General features: G+C 40.8%; 1 protein-coding gene across 3 annotated transcripts in view; it reads left to right on the top strand.

The window, feature by feature from the left end:
• LOC123973137 (receptor-type tyrosine-protein phosphatase S-like) overlaps positions 1-23,932 on the top strand; it is a 68,747-nt gene that overhangs the window by 14,764 nt on the left and 30,051 nt on the right. For all 3 annotated transcript variants that reach the window (XM_046053030.1, XM_046053028.1, XM_046053029.1), the window contains exons 3-5: positions 4,491-4,636; positions 5,929-6,070; positions 15,786-15,974. In XM_046053030.1, the coding sequence (XP_045908986.1) occupies positions 4,491-4,636; positions 5,929-6,070; positions 15,786-15,974 (477 nt within the window). The remainder of the gene's footprint in view (positions 1-4,490; positions 4,637-5,928; positions 6,071-15,785; positions 15,975-23,932) is intronic.

Below are 23,932 nucleotides of genomic sequence, written 5' to 3'. Positions count from 1 at the left end.
GAGTGAAGAAATATAATAGAAGGGTTTTTAAAAAATCCAACCAAAATGCAGTGGCGTGGGGTGGGGTACATTTTTGGGGAAGCCAAGTGAGAGGGGATGTCCTTTTTGGAAGGCAAATCAGACAATTATCTAATGTATTGTGCTATTACAGTGCAGCATATAATTTTATACAAAGTTGAATCATACTTTAAAGATGCACTATCTGTTATCAATACACTCGCTGAAAGTTGCATTTACCAACACGTACGCGGGGTGTGTGTGTGTGTGTGTGTGTGTGTGTGTGTCTCTCTCTCTCTCGCCCTCTCTCGCCCCAAATAGCATACATAGCCTGCTGCTTATAGTGCACAGTACATATAGGCTATGGTTAAGAATAAAAGAAGCATTCACAAGCTCAATGAGAAGAAGTTTTACATTTGCATAGTAGCAGTGGTGCATGTATCAAATAGGCCTAAATACTTCTTATTTAATGCTAGACCAAATGTTCATAATACAACATCACTCAAGACTAACAACCGAGTAACAGACAAACAGAGTATAAACAATTAGTCAGGTAAGCTGGCCCAGTGCCCTGTGGCAGGTGCTGTCTGTGGTGCTCAGATGCGTACACAACCGCAGTAAAGACAATAAGGTTACTTCAGCGTACTATTCATTCATTCGGTAAATCCGGGCAAGCAAAGAAAAACAAACAATATAACAACATCAAAAATTGCACATAGCTGCAGTTCAGTTAAATTCAGAGAGAGAAGGAGGTGACATTACACTCACCCTATTTGAAAAGGAAGGCCATTCTCCTGTTTTTCATGGTGGCGAAGTGGTCAATAACCAAGTTATAGAATTTCCCACTGGCTTTTAGTTCCTCTGCAACAACAGAGTCAATTGAAGTTTGGCACTACCAGCTAATGTTAGCCACTCTGTACAGATATAGTTTTCCTCACTGTACGTCCAAAACCCCTTTTTCCTCTCCAGGCCAGCTCCAGTTTTGGTGTTGGTCTTCCATCAAATTTAATCATAAATAATAAAAGTTGCTGTTGTAGTGATAGTTTAATAAAACTATTTTATAACTAAAAAAACTCCAAAATCTCCACCCTCCATAACTGCACCTAACAGTTATTTTCATGTTATTTCATCTGAATGATGTTGATCGCATTTTGTGATTTGATTGGCGTGAAGCCGGACAGCGGCTGGCTTCCCTTGGCATCATCCTGACGAATCACAGTTAGGCAGTGGCCTCATCTGACTGGTTAATCATTTAAATTTTTTTTCACAAAGGGATGCCTCCCACGCGTAGTCAGACTGAAGGCCACTCTACCACCACACATTACATTCAGAGGGGCAATGTTTCTCCATTTACAATTGCTATATATGTCGGAGGTCGCACGCCTCTGGAGCAACAAGGGGTTAAGTGTCTTGCTCAGGGATACATTGGTGCATGTGTCACGGTGGGGAGTTGAACCTGGGTCTCGCACACCAAAGTCATGTGTCTTATCCATTGCGCCATCACCACCCCACTTTCACTTATTGTAAAATACTCAGTGAGAAATGGGGAAGAGACGACAGCAACAGCACTTACGATTTATCGAACCTATAATTAACTATAAACATTGTGTTTTTATTAAAATGATAAATAGAGTCTGATAAAAAAAACAGGGGAAGCCTGGCTTCCCTTGGCCTCTGTGAGAAAACGCCGCTACCAAAATGTAGACTAATTGGCAACAGGAAACTTGATTACTTAAAATGTAATTCTTGAAATCCAAATTTTCATTCATTCATCTCAAGAGAGAATTTCTGTCCTAACAGTAGTTGTAGGCTACCATTTAGATTTTTTTGCAAACCTTCACTGTGTTCATCATGGTTTTTATTGCAAAGGTGACCCAATTCTAATGTTTTTTATGACACAATTAACATAAATATTGTGATAAAAAGGTATCATAATATTTATGAATAATTGTTTCCACACAAAAGGGCCACCTTACAGGAAAACCACTTGTTCTTAAAAAAACTTGAATGACTCAGTTGCCACTAAATTTTTAATGAGTGACCTGTGTAGATTAATCAATTAGCTAAATGGTGACCTTGTAACATTCAACAAAGGCTCCTAAAAGGTGAGATTTGTTTGTGGTCCCTCTGTGTCTCTGCAGATTCAATGGCAGTTTTTCTTTATTGGTTTGAATTTTATGCACATATTTTATTATATTTACCTCACAAAAATGATCTACATTTAACTTGCAAACACAAACAATTGCAAAGGCATGTAAATGAAGTGAGGAATAATTCCTCCATTGTCTCTCCTGCAACTACACAGCATACTCAAACTTCCCTCATCATCTTTGTATCACAGAACTATTTTTGTTGCACACATTTGACTGTGAGATGCAAACAGATCTGACAGTCAAGATACACAAACAGGAAGAGATGCATTATTAAAAGTGGCTTAAAGGCTTGTCTGGCCGCAGCTGGTTGCACTTAATACCTGCTAGGAGTTACACTAATTTCCCCAAAATGACAATAAAACTTGTATTTCTTTAACTCATAGACTGAACAGAGTGTGACCTGAACCAAACTCGGAGTACTTTTTTGTTCACATGGCATGCTAACTATACTATTACACTATACCTGCTGGTCCCAATCCTATTTAAGCGCAGCAGTAGCCAGTCAGTCAGTCAGATGACTACAGGTTACAAAGGCGTTTCATTAAAAACAGAACAGGCCTCACCTGTCTGGTCCAGTGCAACAAAGTGAAACCTACTATTAAAGAGACAGAGCTCCTCATTAGTCCCTCTAGAACCTTCTGATCATAACAAGTCTCTGTTCAGTGCAAATCCACAGCCAGTGCCTTGCAGGGCTTTTCCCTGGCTTTCAAAAGAGGCTTAAGTGGTAACATTGCCATTGGGGTCGGTTTGGCATGAGGATTGGTGTTGAAGCGCATTTAAGAGAACACATTTTTGGATTCAACATAAAGCCACTGAAACCCATGTAGAAGCCCTAAGAAGCACACAAAATTCATTCATAATCCTATAGCCAGGAGAAGACAGTTTTCAGCCATGACATTTTTTGGACTTTTGATAGTTCACATTCTCATATTGCTGAGTGAAAGAGCAATTTGCTCAATACTCTGTGTGCCTTTCTGAGACTCTAATAGGCAGGAAATATCCTGCTCTTGAGTCTTAAAATGGTGGGCATAAATTTGTTCTGATTGACCATACTGAACCAGCTTTTTGCTTTTTCCTGTTGGGGATTATGGCAAGCATAACATGAAACCTCTTTATTTTTGACATTCAGAGTGGGTCTTGTAGAGGTACCACACAGTGCAGCAGGAACAGTCTTTTCACATGGCAGTTACTGTCAAGGCATTGTAGTGAAACTGGAAAGTGTTCTGTTCGGCTGTTAGCCAGCGAAGTGAGCGGGAGCAGTGGGAAGACCTGCAAATAGGCTTTAGAGTCTAGCTAGTGATTATTTGATAGACTTTTTTTATACTCCTGTTCTGTCTTCAGTGCAGAAATGAATCAACACAGCAGGACCTCACCCACCCAGACACAGGGGGAGTGGGAGGAGGGATCCAGGTTGCTATGGTAAGGGTCATCCTGGCTTCACCCTGATGGATAGCAGTGATTCTGTTGCTGAGGAGGAGTTAAGCTGGGCACCATGGCAACAGGCCACCGACGGATAGCAAGGGGCGGGTGCATGAAGTTTTTTGATTGATCTGACTCAGCCACTGTGAAAAATATAGGTTCAGTTGGTAGTTCAGTATACTGTTGGCTCAATATCGGACTTGAAAATTGCTGTTTTCTTACAGAGGGCAAATGCTGCACATATCCATTACATTCCACATCAGATACATAATAACAGCCGAAATTGTTCTACTTAAAATCTCGCATGATACAAAGCTGGATATTAACACAATGACATTAATATTAACAACTAATGTTGGTATATTGATTATATTCATTAAGACCATCAGAATTGGCAAGTGCAAATCCCTTATAGGTGTTAGAGTATGAAGGCACAAAATGACACCTCTAGTATTAATACATTTAAACCAATTACATGCTGTGAATTTGCAGCCAACACTTCTCCTACCTGTGAAACACTCATATGTCATGACAGCCTGTGCTGCATGCAGTAGGAGGGTAGCCTGCCCTGTAGGAAGCAGAGAGAGAGAGCATGAGAGAGAGAGAGAGAGAGACATGGACAGACAGAGAGAGAGATGTTCCTCTGAAGCCCAACCCCATCTTTTATTTATGACCCACAGGAAGTCCTTCAGCATGTCCTTTAGATGATACCCAGGAAGTAAGCACAACACGCAGTCATCAGAGCACAAGTCAGTCTGACCAGTCACTGACAGTGAAACAGGGTGTGGTCAGCAGGGGGTTGTTGCTGGTTGTGGTCAGTTTGATGTCCTCTGGGTATAAGGGTATAAACTTTCATGCTTGTGCTTTTATTTCTTCTCTTTTTTTCTTTTTTATTCCCCTCTCCCTCTCTCTGTCTCTCAGCTCCCCCAAAGTTCACCAAGATTCCCACAGACCAGATCGGAGTGTCGGGGGGCGTGGCATCATTTGTGTGCCAGGCCACTGGCAATCCCAAACCGGTTGTCTACTGGAACAAGAAGGGCAAGAAGGTCAACTCCCAGCGTATCGAGGTGGTTGTCACAGTGCACAATTGTTAACTCCTACTGTAGCAGCATGAGAAATACAAAGTAGTATACCCAGTAATAAAATGTATTAATATATGAATGTATGCAAATAGTAAAGACTAATTACTATGGCTAAGTTATATTGTATTTTTAGATAGATATCTTGCTAGATATATTTGTCCTTTGATTAGATGTTGCTTTTAATACAAATTTTTATAATTATGTTTTGGATTCTAGAGATGCCATAACCCTGTTTCTTAAAGGAGTAGTTCAACATTTTGTGAAATACATTTACAGTATTTGCTTTCTTGCTGAGAGTTCGACGATACGATTGTGTCTGGCGTTGTCCAAAAGTAACAATACAATCGACCTACCACCATCTCTAAAGTTCAGTAACATATTATATATTTATTTATCTGTTCAAAAACATTAAGTGTAAACATGAATTGTGGTTTGCAAAAATTAGACAAAGGAGATGTAATGTGTTAATGTTAATTAGTTTAATGTTAAGACTTTTATTCTAACTTTGGACAGAGCCAGGCTAGCTGTTTACCCATGCTTCCAGTCTTTATGCTAAGCTAATTGACTCCTAGCTTCATAGTTAAACAGTCAAGAGTCTCATCAAGAGAGCTAATAAGCGTTTTTCCCTAAATTAATAGTCCATAAAAATATTAATTTGACAAAAGTACACCATTTTTGCACATTTCAAGCATATGTTGGAAGATTTAATTAAAGTATAAAATGTAATCATTGAAGACAAACTAATTGCAACAGAATTTCAGAGCAATTTTTCAAAATTGACACAGATTGTAAAACTGAACATATTACTGTCCCTAAGCTATATGCTATCAAGCAGGCCATTGCAGAGCTAGGCTATTCCACAGAGCTGTTTAATTCTTGCAGTTCAATCACATTAGTGAGGCCTGATTGTATAACGATGCCATAATATGACCTAATGGTTAGAGATTTCAACCAAAGGACCCACATTCAACCCCTCATGTTGGTAAGTATCAACCCTGCTCAAGTGTCTTTGTGCAAGACACTGAATCCCTGCCAGCTCCAGGAACGCTAGCTGACCCTGACCTCGTTGAAGGGAGGGCAAGTAAAAAAGGAATCCTGCTTTAGGAGATCAATACAGTATTAAACTATATATTTATCATCACATTATTACTGTAAGAGAAAACTGTGGTAAGTTAATGATGTACAACATTATATTTATGTATTACTGTTCTAATAGCAATGCATCTGTTTACTCTGCTGTGACTAATGTCTTTTTCTGTGGTTCTGTGGCTGTCCAGACTGTAGAGTTTGATGAGGGTGCCGGTGCCGTGCTGAGGATACAACCGCTCAGAGCACCCAGAGATGAGAACATCTACGAGTGTGTGGCACGCAACAGTGAAGGAGAGGTGTCTGTCACTGCAAAGCTGGCCATTATCAGAGGTCAGCACACACACACAATCTTCATCCTTTTCCACTTGAGTGGGGCTTTCTTTTTCATGTGCACACACCTTATTTCAACCATCGTCCCCGGTTCCCTGGGCTGTCAGTTGTAGATGCGACAATAGAGCCGTGCCACACCCTCCTCCACAGCAGGCTGCAGTCAACTGTTCTTTTTATAGTCCCTCTTGAGTGCGACAGAGCGTGATCTGGCCACAGAGAAGGCTAGCTAGCGTGCTAGCTAAAGGGTACTTCAGCATCCCAGTTTGCTGTAATCACTGTGCTTCCCGGCTAGAGTGAGGGTGTTAACCTAATGTACACTGTCTCCTTGGAGGAAAACTTATTTAATGTGGCGCTCCAACATTGAATGAACTAAATTTGCAGCATGTGGCTGCAGGGCTGGGATCCGAGCCCTGGCCATTCGCCCAGCACAGCAGGAAAGGACGAAGAAATAGAGGGATGGCTGCTCGGGCTGTTACTACATGAAGAAAAATCAGGGGATTAGGCCTTGGTTTGGCAGACAACCCATTTCACCAGGGGAAATTGAGGAAGAGAAGGAAAGATAGAGGAAGAGGTCGAGGAGAGGTGAGGAGGAGTATGATGGAGGGTGAGGACATGGGTTTAAGTTGAGTACAACAGAATGGCATGAAACAATAGAGATGAAATGGGATGTTCGAGGAGTGGGGGTGTGTAGAAGTGCGGGAGATGGATGAGGATTGTGGAGTTGGCAGGGCTGTGTGGTAAGCAGAAGGCTGGTAGCCCAGGGAATAGACTCCTGTCCATCTGTTACCCGGCCCATCATCTCTGCACACATAGCCCCAATCTAAAGCACATTACCACATAAACTACACCTCGAGGGCGAGCCTCTCGGAGTGTGTGGCCCCGTATGCCGGTTCCTGTTTGTGTAGACTTTTCTCTTACTGAGGTCTATGTACCTTGACGTCCCCTGTCCCCTCTGTGACACTAGAATCAGCTGTCTTTGATTCTTCCTAATCCGCTGATGTGCTCTGTGCAGTAAACAGAGTACAAGGTAGTTTATTTGACAATATACAACACAAGGTTCAACTAAATGAAGGTTTGTAGTCCCTTCAAGCTACGCACAAATTAAGTAATATATGAAATAACATAAGATATAGTTATGTAAATATATACATACACGTAGGCACCCAGGAGATAATTCAATCCATTTTTTGAATTTGCATCTGCAACCATGTAAACAGCAGCAACAAAATAGTGATGATAATATGGTTTTCATCTTCACATAAAAAGTCCACTTTGACTGCGTTTGAGCACCAAGCATCATCGATGGAAATACAGAATCCCCCTGCTCTTATCTTACCAGAGTCTTGCGCTCTGTCGGCTAGAAACATGGTCTGCCTGCCTAATGCTTGATCCGGGATGACGGAGCAGGTCTCTGTAATGATGTGAGCAAAACAGTCTCTGATTTCCCGCCTGAGTCCCATTTCGTCCAGACCGCACTTTAGCCAGGAGCAGCCAAGCTGGGCCAGCATGGCTCCTATCCTGGCTCTCTATCCTCTCCTCTGGGGCAATCACAGCACCCGCCATGGTACTTGGTCCGGTTAATCTAACCGGATGGATCGTCTCAAGGTTCGCTGCTCTTTAATTCAAACCCTGGCTTCCTTATCCGATAACTGTATTTCTGTTAAAGGTAATATGTGTTTCGGCAATAAAGCCGGAAAGAAAAAACTGATTAAAAACAAAAATGAAATGTAGCCGAGTTTAAAGGAGCAACTAGCTGCTACATCTACATGCGCCACCATTGCCATAGCATCATAGAACTGTTAGTAGCCATGATAGTTACATTTTTCAAATACAAGGATGCAGGCAGGTTGCAGACAGAAGTGATGGTTCTTGAAGTATTTTTTCCTACTGTGTATGGTGGGCAGTGAGCGACAGATGTTGCCATTTGGTGTCCCTTTAAAATCTGTTTTAGGCCATTGTGGGCAATGTTGACAAATCAATGAGCAGGGCTGTTTTATGTTTTATGAATGAATGTGTTATGAAATACCTATAATCTTTAGGTATTTAATTTTCACGAAAATTACTGTATCATAATATTTATTGATATCTTAATATAAAATTACATATACCATGACAGTGAATCTTGTTCACCAAACCTTTGATTCCTATTGCATGTTGCCATAGGAATCAGGTGTGTCCTGACTCATTTAAGGATACTATAGGTTTATGGTATGGCCTTAAGTTTTAATAATTTCAGCGTTGTGTCTCAGAAATCATGTTTTGTCTTTCAACTTGTTATGACAAATGGTTGCAAATATTACAATACCAATAAGCTTCAGCAGCAATTGGTATGGAGAAGAAGCCATTTACAGGTGCGAACCAATAGTGCTACCAAATTACCATGCTTCATCATTGCTATTGGGAACAAAACAATGCACCACTGTCACCTAATTTCTCTGAAATTGATCCAGAAACTGATTTAAACTGCTGAATGTATTATTGGGTTTCTACAAAGCGTAAACTAGCCTTTGCCTGCTAGTAGCCTGCCGTTAGCGGCATTTTTATTACCACGAAGCTCCTTGGGGAGTCATGGTTGACATCTTTAGTGCCTTTGACTGTGTTTCAAAGAGTCAGATATTTTCTAACACAGTTGCTAATCTTTTGCCTTGGGGTGCTCCAAATGCAAGTCACCTGACATACTATATGCAGAAAAATACTTGGATCTTTACTTTTGGACCTATCTCCTCCCACTTTACAACTCTGTTACTGAAAAAACATAACTCAATGTTTTGGGCTGTTTGTCAGTATGCTTTCAAAGCCATCCAGCCCTGCAATTGACTATAGGCTGAGTGATATACTGTATGATAGATCATGTCATCCAAGAATGCTGTTAAGTGCACAAAAGTCTGCAAAAATTGTGTTTGGGTCAGTCTTTTCAAAACACGGTTCACTGGAGAGAAGGTCCAACATGCAGCCACTGAAGTAGAAAGAAGGCTTTCCATTACTGACCAAACCTTTCCACTGAAAAGACTTTTCATCCCTTGATCGGTTTCATCTCATCATTTTGCATGTATCATTTTTTTTATGTTTGACCGACACTAATAGCAATGTTGTACACCGTGAGGAGCTTGTGGTTGGCCACAGGATATGAGCTGCTGTATAGGCTGCCTAATGGATGGAGATGTGGTAGGTTATGGTCAGGGAGATTTTTGTGACTTCAACATCACCACCCTTCCCATCCCACTGCCTACTCTTCTTCCTCCTTTCTCTTTTCCTGACTAAATGTTACTGTCTTTGGCTCTAGCAGCCTCACTTTGGCCCACAGCGACATCCGTTTCTAATTTCTTCTCTCTTGTTTTATTCATTCTTTCATTTTCTCTGCCACCTATTCTGCTTGGCCCTCACTGTCTATCCGAACTCTCTCACTCTTTTCCTGCCTTTGCATTTTACAGGCTCACTGCTCACCCCCTCCAAACCCAACCCATCCCCTTTCCACACAAACTGCTCTTTCCTATGGACACTGCAGTTGTGTTGTTCCGCCTTCAGGAGATGTGAATATCTGCAGTTCTGCATGTTTAAAAACCTCCAGTGGGCGAGAGATTCTCATCACTGCAGCCATGTATATACTCAGTGTGTGTGCGCGCACAACCTTCATGACTGTGTACGCGGTTAATGCATGCACATAGATTTTTTTGTTTGTGTGTGTGTGTGTGTGTGTGTGTATGGCTGGTTTGTGCAGAGTAATCCTGATTATACTCACCTCCCAGTGTCCCATTTTAGGAGAAAGGGAGGCGCGAGGGATGGGGGAGGAAGAGAGAGAGAAGTGGGGAGGAGAGATGTTCTGCCACCACGGCAAACACCCTTCAAATGAACAACAGCCAGATCAGTGGTTCCCCCCAGGCGTCTGCTGCATTGGCAGGCCGGCGGCTCAAGCAGCATTTTGGTCTGGAAACAACTGAGAGTATAAACTCAGTCTGCAAGAGGATTACACTCCTTGAGTGGAGAACCAGCTTTTTCACCATACATACCCCCTCTCATCTTCACCGTTTTTATTCCCTCCTTCCCTTCTTCTTGCAGTCTATCCTTCATGCGTGTTTGTTGTAATAGAGTGTTACGTATGGGATCATCATGTTTACTGTGTTTAGTCTTCGGCTGCTGGATCTGTGAGTAGAGCCAAAGTAGTGCTCAGGATGGTGGGGTCTTGGTGGGAGTGATCTACGATGCTATGTCTGATTCTGCATTGTATTGTGATCTATTATCATAAAGGCCCATTAGCATTTAAAGTGCTCCCCTTCAGCCCTCCTGCAGTCTATAGGAGTCAAAGCATTACAGCCTCTAAAGACCGCTGAGCGCGGGCGGATTAATCCTGAATCACGCACCCCCCGAGATCAGCTTTTATTTGGGCTTCTTTCATGCACAGGCCCGTTCCCCAGTGAAATAAACTGAAAGATGAATAGGCGACCTGTTTCTTAACCAGAACAAATGATAATTTTCTGTGGGGAAACGAGTGTTTGTGCGTGTGGATATGTGTTTGGGTAACTGAAGGAAATACAAATAGGGACAGGAAAAGCAAACCTGGATCCATGTTTGTTTGTTTGCATCATATGCATTATGTGTGTGTGTGTGGGGGCACGCGGATGCATGAATTGTATATTTGCCCAGATTCGGTTGGCTCCACCGACTAGTTTTGGGCACAGGGCCTGATTGCCCTTCTGCAAACATAGCCAGGCCAAAATGTACGCTCTCAACCTCTTGATACACAAAAATACACACAAACACAAAGCTCCAGGGAACAATGCTGGTTGGTCCTTGCCAAAGTTCCCCCCAAACGCTGTTGACACACACAGTGTTTATATACACATGGCGCATTTTTCCACAGGCTGTCTTATGAATTTAGCCAGGAGATGAAAATAAGCGGTTCTTTTGCGTTGCAGTGTTTGTGTTTGATAAATGATTCATTTGGTGAAAAGTGTGATCAAGGCCATGCCCGCAGTATCTATTTCAAGCAACCGCTGACTCATCCAGGAGCATAGCTGAATACCTGTAGCTCCCTTTTCTCCTCTCCAGTGAACTGTAGTGTCCAGTACATCTATCTGTCTGCTGGCTTATCTGCAGCACAGAGTGTCGGCTGCTGTGTTAGTGTGCTCTACCTTTCGATCTATCTGTGTGTCTCTCTCTGTCTATCTGGAATATATTGTCACTGATTACATGACATGATAAGAGGATGAGAAAGGTGTGAGAAGTTAATTTCTCATCATCAGCATTAAATGGCGCTAAAATAGTTTTTAGTTTATTTGACACAATGAAAGAAAGGATCCCAGGTTACATATCTATGTCTGTTTCCATTATGGTACTAGGCAGGGTGCGATTTTTGGAAAAAAAACAAAAAAAAACAGAGGGGGGCATATTGTTTTTTTTCCCCCATGAAAATACATCCCCGTCTTTATTATTAAAATAACATATATGTTGCATATGATGCAGAGTTCCAGTGAAAACATAGAAAAGACAGATGAAAGCTGTGTTTAACTCTGAGGTGCAGTGAGTGGGTAAGGGGAGAGCGACTGATTTTAAAGCCGTCACTTTCAGGAGTGTCATTGAGTGAAACCCCGTAGCTACCTGTGTGTTTGGGCATGTCCCTGGTGCTAGGTATAAATCGGATATTAGAATAGATGTTATAAAGTCATACAATATATGCAATGACCCCATGCACACTTTACATAAATACAAACGACTCTTATAAGTGATAGTAATTGCAATGAGCCCGACAATTCACATAAATACATAGAAGCCTAAAGCGTTTCTCCTGTTGGAACACAACCAATTCGAGGAATGCGCAATTTTAAATGAACAGTGAAGAGTCTTCACCCAACACAAAAGAATTGTAGGGTTTTTACAAGAGCAGTTAAACTGAAAGCTATTAGCAAGTTAGCCATAAATTTTCCCCCATTCCAAAGTCTCCAGATTATGCATTCAGCTAAAAATTAACTTACCTTGCATTTGCTGTAAAGTAGTGGGTAGTGGTCCTGAATGAGAAATATTGCCCCCTTTTGCAGCAATTTTCTTTGATTAAAGGATAATTTCTGTATTTTTAAACCTGTGCCCTATTATTATTATTATTATTATTATTATTATTATTATTGGTTTATTGGAACTGCTAGGAAGACTTTATTTATTTATTACTACACAACAATCTCCTCTCTCCAACTCACATTTCCACCATCGTCCTCCTGCAACAACTCATGGTTTATTGTTAAAGCGGTAACTGTCTCATCCCTAATGTAAAGATTGATGCAATTGATGCAGGAGTCCAGGTGCCAAGGCGACGACATACTACCAATTACATACAAATTAACTAAGACGATGAGCTGATGATGAATAATTGATTGCTGATTGTATCTGGGCAAAAATACCCAACATTTGCTGATTCCAGCTTTACAAATGTGACAATTATTGGAATTTTCTTTTCTTAATTCCATTTCAGACTTTGAACTCTTGTTGAAAAAGTAGTTTGGAGGGAAATTGTGATGGATAGTTTACACTATTTTGTGTGAATTCATAAATTAAACAATAACCAAGTAGTTTCATCCCTAAACAACAGACATTAAAAGTAGTTATCATTGTTTTCACAGTATAGCGCTATCTAAAAATCTATCTATCCATCCATCTATTTATCTTTCTCCCCATTTCTCCTACCTCTTTCTAATGATTCAGTCCAAGGTCCACCTAAACTCTATTTGCACAGATTACAGGCCCCCTATAAACACACACACACACACACACACACACACACACACACACACACACACACACACACCCTGAGGCCGCTGCAGTGGCGTGCTCTAATTAACAGCTAGGGAGTCCATGTAGTGGTGGCCGGCGGGGTGATAAAAAGACCATCTGAACCCTCTCAGGAGAGGAATGGGGTTGGGGTAGGGCAGAGGGGAGCAGATGTAGCCCTAGCATATTCCTCGCCTCGAGGGAGCTTGCCTCCTGACCTCCCTATTGATCTCCCCCCTCTACTTCCTTTCTCATCCTCCTTGTTTTAGTCAATGGCCGTACCACTGGGCTCCATTCAGGGCGATCATTAGCATTGATCGGTCTGATACAGTATAGAGGGGAGGTAGGTGATCCCCTCCCTCTGCTTGGTTCTCCGTTGGCTGATACCAGAAGGTTAGTATGAGGCCTGATTGACACCTTAGCTCTGACCATAGCGTTCAGACTCTGCGTCATCACCAGACTCTCCTCTGAGCTTTGACGTACTCGCTTGCCTATTGTGGCATTTCTCTTCTCCTTCCTCCTCTCAGCCATGCCATGAGCAGCAGCTTCAGCTCCCTCCTATCTGTCAGGGTCTCTCCAAGGCTGACGACTGTGGAAAGGGAGCGATAGATCCTATCTCCACTCAGCCTCTCATCCCCATTGCAGAGCGTGTGGAAACAGATGGTACACGTCTGTCATGTGGTCAGGTAGCAGGGGGCCCGGAGGAGGACAGGAGCAGAGGAAAAACACAGAGACAGTTGATGGGGCCACAGTCTGTGTCTCGGACTGTGTATGGCTCCAAATTTGTCAGTGATGAAGGGTTCGAGCTAGCAAACTTTTAGGGGGTTTTGTTGTGCTTGACAATCAAGAGGCTCCCGTGGGTTTGATTTATTAGCCAAGGAAATTGCCATCTTGATAATTGCTTTGCTGCTGTAGCAAAGTGGAATATTTAATTATAGTTTCAGGTATGGGGGAGGTGTCTGTGTGTATCTGCGAGAGAGATAGAGTGGTTGAAAGGGTAAGTAGGGGAGGAAGCAGGAAGGCTGATGGATGCTTGATTACGTGTCTGGCCATCTGGACTGTTGTCACCGAGATGCTTAATCCCATTCACCAGAGAAATTGTATGAGAATGTGTATGTGAGATAGAAAGCAACTGCTTTTCTGCGTGCACACGCCTTCGTTTTCCTGGATGTATGTGGATGTGTCTCTTTACATAATTCCACACATTGCACAAATATGTGAAGATGCTAATAAGAACGTAACTATAGAAACAAATATGTACACACACACACACAGACACACAGACACACAGACACACAGACACACAGACACACAGACACACACACACACAGACACACAGACACTTATCCACTGCCCCCCCTAACCAATGTAATCAGACATATCCAGAAGCATGCAGACACATCCCAGATCGGCCTTTCTAATCGTTGGTACATTTTAACAATTACCGCTAACAAGTCCTTATTACCCCCAGTGCCCTGCCCCTCCTCTTGATCCCAGCTTCTAATTGCCGCTGCTGTTTCTGAGCAGCTCTCTGCATAGTTATTAGACAGGAATCATTACCACTACATTCCACACAGCCACACCATGGCAAACTCACAGTTGGCTTCTGCCGCCACCAAACACCTGTGTTTCTATGTTAGGGGTATACTGTATGTGTATGTGTGCGTCTGCATGAATGTGTCGGCACTTAAGTAACTCCTGCTGACTGGGTGGTATGTTTATACTAATATGGCCTGTCACGCACGCACGCACGATCGCACACACACAAGAACTTAGCTGTGTTCCTGACAGCCTGCTAGATCACCTAATGAATAGCTAGCTGTAGGAATAAACATGTGGGTTTTATGAGGAAGAATATTGTGGCTCCACTGCCATCGCCAGTGTCTTTACTTTACAAGGGCCTGCAGATGTGAAAGGTGGGAGTTGGGGGTTGGCTTTCACATCACTGTGTGTGAGCAAGTCTGATGTTTCACCACAGAAGAAGGAAAGTAGGGATTCAATGCACGGCGTGGTTGACTCTGTCTCTGTGCAGGCAGATAAACCAGTTTGTATTTCGAAAAAAAAATGCAGATCAACTGTTCCAAAAAAAAGGAATACACAAGTTTTACACACATTATACACATTACACACTATACACATTATTTTCCCATTGGATTTGCTCCAAAATAAAGTATGAGCAATCCTCTCATTATCTAACCCCCCTGATCCCCAACAACAGCCCTCTGCTTCCGTCTATCTTTATAGCTTCATCATTATCTCTTTTTAGCCATGCTAGAAGCGTGGCTCTAGGGATGTCAATGTCGGTCGGACAGTTGGACTGTCAGTGGTCCACTACTTTGGTCCAGCATTTGTGAAATTTTAAAATCCGGTACAGACATTCATGCCCCCTTTCCAGATAACTTTTAATACCTTTAATGATCCATTAACTTTTCATTCAGCGCCATCATCGGGTCAAAATATCAATGTTTCCGATGCTTTGGTTTATGACCAAATACCTGAAAAGGAATGCTGCGTTCCAAATTGCATACTTTTTTCTTTTTTACTTTTTGTACATACTGCAGCTGCCCTTACAAAGTGTGTCCTGTTTCATGTAGTATTCATATAGTTGGGACATACTACTTCATCATAACTCTCTTGTTTATACTCATGCTGCATAGAGGATTGTGGGTCAGAAAAGCCAGAAAAGCATGCTGGCTTGCATACTGCAAAATGCGACTGGATGTAGTAGGACAACCTGGTATTTTAGCATCAATGCTAATATGCAAATGCAGTACTATAGTGTTAACATACTGATGTTACATTTAATTCTGCTCTGCCTAAGCATTATAGAGCCACTAGTATGGCTAAAGGCTCGTAGTCTTGTTTACAAGAGCCATTTTTGACAACTTGATATGAATTTTGAATGCTGATATCAACTGTAAATTCGGAATCCTTTCTTTCTTTGTCTACATCCTTCCAGAGGACCTGTTGCCATTTGGCTTCCCCAGTATAGACATGGGTCCCCAGCTGAAGGTGGTAGAGCGTACGAGGACAGCCACCATGCTGTGCGCTGCCAGCGGCATACCCGACCCAGAGATCTCCTGGTTCAAAGACTTCCTGCCAGTTGACCCCACCATCAGCCAGGGTCGCATCAAACAGCTCCGATCAGGTGAGATATACAAAGAATTATTGCCAGATAATGTCTTTTTATAATAAGTAAACAAACAGAGCATCTAAAGCTTAGCATCTGTATCAGGTAAAATCCCTGTTGCTCTAAATTTGGTGATTATGATGTTTTAATTAGGATTGAGGGATTACATGTTCCTCTCTGAGTTTATCTACATCCTTTGGGGGTGTAAACCTTTTTAAAGCCAATTTCATAAAAGGATAATTGTGTCATCCTTAAACGAAGGGAAAAAATGCTGTTTTTATTAACATTTGGGAGAAAAGATTATAAAAAGATGGCATTTTAAAGGCACAAATCTCTTTCCATTGTGGATTGAAAATTATAAAAAAAAAAAACAACAGCAATTGGGAAGCAAAATGCCAGGCTTCACTTATTATAAGTGGGTTAAAAAGTAAAATATTTACACACAATTATAGTAAATCTTCTTTGAAATAAATACTTAATATAATAATCAATCTACCATCCCACAACCATAATTTTCTTTCTCAGATCGCAAAATCAATAGATCCAGAGACAGGAGTTTCTTCACATTAGGTATTTAACTGATGCTCCTCTTATCTTTTGACCCGCCCAGCCTGAAATTGTGTGAAATGAGCTCAGTGTCCTAAAATCTGAATGTAAGATGAATTTGCAGAGACAGAAACAGGGAAAAGAGGAAGAGAAGTTTTTTTGCCGCTGAAGCGAGGTGAGAAGAATACGTCTGTACAGACAGATCGAGGAATAAATACAGAGGAATCACATCTTGTGCTTAAGACAGTTTGTTCAGCTTTGTTTATGCTCTTCTGTATAGATGATACAGTGTCTCCTGGAGTAGCCAGATACATATTTTCTCAGCCATTCTCACTCTGTCGTCCTCAGGGGGAATGAAAGTGATGGTGAGGCGAAACCATTTTGTTGTTGCTTCATCCATATTCTCTGTGCTCCTCCATCCTGCCAGCTCAGATATCTCCCTGCTGTCAGCCAATATCCTTCACTGATCACTAGTGCCCTCTGTCAACCTTGTATCTACATCTCCATTTGCAGAGTATGCCATGGCGCTGTTTAAACAAATTTAAGTCTCACACTTTAAAATCTTTTAAGTAGGGGTGCACAATAGCAATAGTAGCTGTGTGGGTCAGTTGTGTTCGATTTAGAGCCCGCTAGAAACCGCTATATAATGATCATGTTTCATTGGCCCGTTGCCCTGTCACATGAAAGTGTATGGGTCGACTACACGAACATAACTTTTTATATACAGTCTATGAAACATACCATTTGAAGCATACCACCTGACGTATCTGCATACTTCGACAGCGTGTTAGTAAAGAGAGAGAGAGAAAAAGAAAAAAAGAATATTGTTATTGCAATATTAATATCCCAATATCACATTTTGGTAATATTGTGCAACCCTACTTTTAAGCCCTGCCTCCCATAGTAACTGATGCCACATCTGTCAAGCTATCTGTTCTGGCAGTTTACAGTGATTACTTTGTTTGTTTTGAGTGGGCCTCTGATTTCACAGAGAAGTAGACAAAAGCAGGCTTCTCATTTCTAGACTACTGAGTTTAACAACTGAAATGATTGTAACAAACAGATTTGATCAGCTTTATCTTGCTAGCTATTGTTAACTCCGTGAGTTAAGTTTTAAAAAAAGTGTCTCCAGCAGACTCACAACCAGAAACACATAAAGCGGTCTCAAATATGCAATTAATGACTCCATACCATATATTATGGAAAGCTACATGTCCGAGGCAAAAGTAAAATGTAGAGGATGGATATAAAGTGCAGACATGTTTTGTATTGCAAGGAAGAGCTACTTCCTATAGTGCTACATGAAAAGGAAAATGTAAGATCAAACTGTTAGGTTGTTTTAATAAAATCCTGTTTAAATGTTGGGTTATAGGAAAACCTACTTAAGCAACAGAGGTTAGATTTGTGGTTTATTATTTGTAATTTCACTTTTACAAGAGAAAGGGCTTTTAGGATGATGACTTACTGATAAGCTGGGTAAACATAATGCTATTACAGATAACTGGTTTGGCTGGGGTTGCTGGAACGTAATCAAATCCAATAAAGAGCAGGACAGAGTCGCTAGCGTTAGTCCAAACTCTGATAGCGTAACATGTTGGATCGTCTCCCACACATTGAGGTAATTTAATACACTGGCTGTTCCAGCCCTGGAAAGAACCTGTAACTCTGACAAAATAATGTAATATAAGCAAATGATGTGCTCTGTAGCCTTGGAAATAACATTACATTAGTTTTTCTGTGTTAGGTAGTAGGCTAAGCTAATTTGCCAAACATGCTAATGTTTGCAGTTTACATTTGTACACATCTCATTTGAGAAACACCAGCTTTGCATCACGTCCTGCCCCCTACTCTGCCTCCAACTGGCTAACCCTAACCTTAACCAACCCTAACCAACAGAGGCTATGAGTACTGACATATCAGAGGCAGAGTTGTAAAAACACGGACAAAAGCAATTCGGGGGATGGGGTTTAGTGAGAAGTCACTTGTAATGTTTGTAGGTAGCTGTAGCCCATTTTCTGTGCAGAGACCAGTTTTAGCGCCTACACCCATTCCTAGTACATAACATTACATAACATATTTATACATGATTTCCAGTAACCTACTGATGTGTAAAAATTTATTCTTACCACTGTAATATATAGAATACCTGTGTGAAGGTGTGTGCATGCAGAATACCAGTGTGACTGCCTCTGTGTAAAATACTCTGCAGTGGGTGTGATTGCAGCATGGAGGCAGGTGAAATAATAGATATTAAAAAAATAAGACACTTTTAAAGCTGTGCTATGTCCAACAGAAATATTAGAAATATGCCAGAGGGAGCAGTGTAGTGAGTGTTTTATAGATCCCTAATTATGATTATAAACACTATGCAAATGTTTTTCTACTCTTTGCTTATAATTTATGAGAAAGCGCTGGTGGCCTTGGAGCTACACAGCTAAGAACCTCCTCTTGAAACAATAGTTTTCTCCCTTAGTGAGTAGGCTACATGATATTTTCATTGTTATACAGGATAGCAAATACTTATTTTTGTAAGTAAAATTGCCCCAAATTTGTAACTATCTATCATGATAAGTTTCACTTGGTCTGCTCTGAGGCTCTATTTATGGTGTCTCACATAGACATGACACTGATTCACCGGTACAGAACGTGAGGCCACATATCACATCAATGAAACAGTAGCAAGACAAATGGCTCAGTGAGATTCACCGCAGGGTTTAATAGGATTTCAAATCACCAAAAGCATCACAAAGCTGAACAACAAAATGCACTATATAATGAACCAAACACTGCAGCGGAATGACTTGGAGGAAATCAATTACGCCTGAGCTAGGCACAAAATAGCACCGAGATGTGTTATGGATGAAACACTCCTGTAAGACCTGTTTAATGGGGGCACCTTCCAAGCAGTGCCTCTGATTTAGTGGACGGCTGCCAGCTCTCGTTGGACAGCAGCCAGGGATCTGTTTTGGGCCACAAACATTGTTTTCTCTCTCTTTCCTTTTCTTTCTCTGTTGTGTCTTGGAAATATTTTTATGGCCCATATGGGTCAGGATGAAAAATTATATTAAGAATGACTGCACTCAAATCCCACACAAGATGACTCTTCACAGCCCATAAGAATCCATCATCTGTGGTATCCTCTCACTGCAGGTAACTGTCCAAAAGGTGGCCGTTGACAGACATGAACGCCATGTGTACACACCTAAAACCCACACACACACACACAAGCCATCGGTCTCCTGAGGGTAGAAACATATGGCCCAGTATAGAGTTGAACTTCTACTGACATCTTTATACCTCAACCAGGGCATCAATCTATTTTTTCCATGCCATCTGCTGCACCAGTTTAGATGTGCTTGAGGAGAACCACGACAAGCTATCTGTCTACCTCTGACATTTGGGACTTAGATCTGGAGAGTTTACCTAAGCACTTATCAGCCTCCGTAGACCTACACTCTAACAGATGGCATGCAATATGGACCCTGAGGTTGACTGCTGGGTAATGGATGGACCTGTCTTGGCTAACAACTGTGATCTGATCAAAGGTTGTGGTTATGATAACAGTCACGGTTTAGGTCACTTTTATATAAAGCAAAAAGGTAAAAAATTAAATGGCTAAAGACACAGTTTAGTTCCTTTAAATCAGATGTACAGCACACCAGCAGTATTTTAACTGAACACACAACACAGAAGAAATGTTTTCATATTATAGGCATTCCTCAAAATGTTGCCTGTGCCTTATTTAATACTTCTTCCACTGAGGTTATTCTTGGCCCTGTTTGTTTGTCTGTCTGTTAGTCAGCAGAGATTTCTGGCCAAAAAAAGAAAAGGTTCATTTTGGGAAAGATCCTGGATTTTTTTTAAATTATTTCTTAAAGTGGGAGATAGACAAATCCTTTTACAGATCTTGTTTCTAGGTTGACAGAACATTTGGAGTTTGTATTGTATATGTTGTGATTTGTTATATTGTAGATTCAAAAAGCTTCCAAAAACAAAGAATAAATATAGTGTAGCAAGTAATGATAATTTTCATTATCTATTAATCAGCTGATTATTTTCACAATTAATCGATTATTATGAATTCATTTCACAATTTCCCAAACCCAAGGTGCTGTAGCCATTAGTCCAAAACTAAAATATATTCAATTTACTATGACTAAGACACCAGCAAATATTCACATTTCAGAACCCCCACCCAAACAGTTTATTTTTAAACTGTGTTAAGTAAATGTGTAAAACTCCTTCCCAGTTAAAAGTTAATGTCTCGTCTCTTGGGAGGCTGGAGTCCAGGTGATCTGTTTGACCTAGATGTTCTGGCAGAGTGATCAAGTTAGCAGTATCTGTTGTCATCTGATCGGCTGAGTCTCTGCCCAGCAGATATAATACACCATCCGCGATTTCACAGCAGCTCAATTTACCTGAAGTCACATCTCATTCTAGGTCTGTCAGCTACTTCCAGACTAACTAACAAACTGCTCTCCCTCCTCTTCATTTTCCCTTTTTTACAGCTTTTCCCCTGCTGTTGCACACTAACTGTGTTTTGTCTCATGCCATCTACGCTGTGTTTTTATATGCAGCGTCTTTATATGTGCCTATATACTGAACACCACGTATGGTAACAACATGTTTTGCATAAAACAATATTTTAATTGACATTTTTCAAATGTGTACTGATGGCTAGCCATATGAGCTGCTTCCAGCTGTCAGATGAGTTCTCGTTTGCAGAGCTCCACCTGTCTGGCTCCATCTCTCCTCCACTCTGTCTTTCTCTCACTCCTCCTTCAGCCTCTACCTCTTTCTGGAGAGGAGGCTGGGCTTGTAGAGCAGATAATTTATTCCTGTTTATCTCCCAACTCTGCTTTGTACTGCGGGGAAAACAGAGATGGGAAAACAGAGAGAAAACGGAAGGCACGAGCTGTTTTTCTTTTCATGTAACTGCAGAAGTCAGAAGCAAATGGATGACAGCTTCAGCTAGCAGGGCCTCAGCTCACTAAACACGCTCAAACACACGCACATGAGTGCCCTAGCTAAGTGTGACAAGTTCAACTTTCCCTCCAAAAACTTCTGCATATTGTGATCAGCTATTGTGTAATTTGGAGAATCACACACAGACACGCAAACTGTCTGTCTCTGTGGAACCTTTTAGTGCTTAACTGGTCGTGTTTTTAAGATTTAATGAGTTAAAGCTTTTTCACCATTAGGATAACACACTACTACAACTGTCTGTGCCTGCAGTGGTAACTAGTAAGTACATTAACGTAGTAGTAGGTTTAATTTTGAGGTGCGTCTGCTTTCCTTGTGTATAGAGCTGCAACTAGTGATTTTCTTTTTTCAGATTTACCTATTATTTTCAATGATTTAATCATTTGGTCTGTAAAATGTCAGTAAAACAGAGATTTCCAGAGCCCACCACAATATTTTCATATTTGTCTTGTTTTGCCTGACAAACAGTCCAAAATTCAAGGATATTCAGTTTATAAATGATATAAAACAGAGAAAAGCAACATATCCTCACATTTGAGAAGCTGGAGGATGTTTGGAATGTTTTACTTTAAAAAAGGACTAAAACCAATTTCCAAATAAGTAGTCAGTTCATTTGCTACTATGTTAATACATCATTAATAATAATGCAGTATATGATCATTTAGAATCATTGTACATTCTGAAAGCAGCCATTCTGCTTAATCTTTTTACATACATTTATTATAATACTTAAATTTAAAATTTTTTGTGGATAGCCCCTTGAGATGCAGCATCTTGCTTTCAAGAGGGTCCAAAAAACACACATACATCAGACAACAGAAAAAAATTAAATAATAATAAAATTAAAACAAGACACATCATGGTTCAAACATGTTATAACTAACACAATAAGTACATCTCATTTACCCCATTACACAATCAGGACCCATAATACATAAGAAAGATAGAGATCAAATCCACAGGAGGTAAATCAATTAGATGGTTATATAAAACAAATTACAAGCAATACTGTTGAGACCAGCATTAGTAACATGCACACATGTTGTTAAGATAATTAAATATTGATAATCTAAATCTGTGAAAAGATGAGATGGACTGTTCCAATCGCAAGTAGCTTTACATCCAGCAGCTGAGAAGATTCTTGGAACAGTAAAGACATATTGTATATCTCTAAGTGAATATGTAGAACTACAAGGAACCAAGAGTTCATTCCGACATGGTGGACAATTGAAATAGGCACATTTGAAAATAAATAGGAAGCAATGGAAGTCTGTACTTTCTGGACTATTATTTATAACTTTGTATTTTTATGTTGTGGTATACTGTGATACAGTATTACTACTTTTACTTCTTCCACCACCGTGTGTAAGTGTATGTAAAACGTCAGTGTGCAGAGCATACTATATCTTCTGTTTCTTTATATATCTCTTACAAGACAGATCCCTTTTATCTCAGTCTCACAGAAGATCTGATACAAAACACTGCTTTGTGTGTGTGTGTGTCTTTTCCTCAATATGTGCACGTGTCATGGTTGTTTGAGTTGTGTCATTTTCCTCTCCTGCAGCAGAGTGTAATCCATGGTTTTGTGCTTCCTCCTCAGGCTTCATGTCAAAGTCAGTTTCAGATGAGAGAAATGTGACAGAGCAAAGAGCAAAAAAAAGCACTGCTGGTAATTCAAAAGACCTTTAGCAAAAAAAAAAAAAAACACATTTTAAAAAGCAGTAAGAATAGCATGCTGTGAAACAAAAGAAAGAAAAGAATACCTGATGAGTGTTGTGTGTAATTATAGCACATTTACGGAGACACTGTTTACCACAGTGGGATCAGGGTAGGAGGATAAAAACTGAGGAAGTAAAACACGCAGGTTGAGGAGTTAAAGTGCATCGTCTGGTTGTTGCCGTGGGGTAAAGATGTGTAGCTGCTGCGAGTTAGCTGCCAAGATAGAAACAGGCTTTCTTCATGTCAGCAGTGAGCCTGATGTAGGAGAGCAATCACTAGCTTGTAAAGAGGTATACAACAAAAGCTCCTTAAAGTGTCATCTAAGTTTATAAAAAGTCATTTTTGACTTCCAAACTTTTTGGAAGAAATTTCAGATTTGTGAACGAGTTGCTCTTCTTAATACAACTTAATACAACTGCTGGTATGTGAGAGCGCCGCCCATTCAGATGGTGCCTCACAGATATTATATAACAAGGAAGCTTACTTTATTGGATGTTGAAGCAATAGAAGCGAGGATACCCCAGGGTCAAAATATAATAGAAACAGACCAACAGAAAATCATGTCACGATGAAAAGTAGAGGATGCAAAGCAAGCATGAATATGTTCTACAATCTCAACTAAACATCGTTCTCTCTCTCTCTCTCTCTCTCTCTCTCTCTCTCTCTCTCTCTCTCTCTCTCTCTCTCTCTCTCAGGCATGTAACACAAACACACACACACATACAGTA

The sequence above is a fragment of the Micropterus dolomieu genome, linkage group LG06 (genome assembly GCF_021292245.1).
Source record: "Micropterus dolomieu isolate WLL.071019.BEF.003 ecotype Adirondacks linkage group LG06, ASM2129224v1, whole genome shotgun sequence".
NCBI lineage: Eukaryota > Metazoa > Chordata > Actinopteri > Centrarchiformes > Centrarchidae > Micropterus > Micropterus dolomieu.
This window is presented reverse-complemented; position numbering and strand designations above follow the sequence as displayed.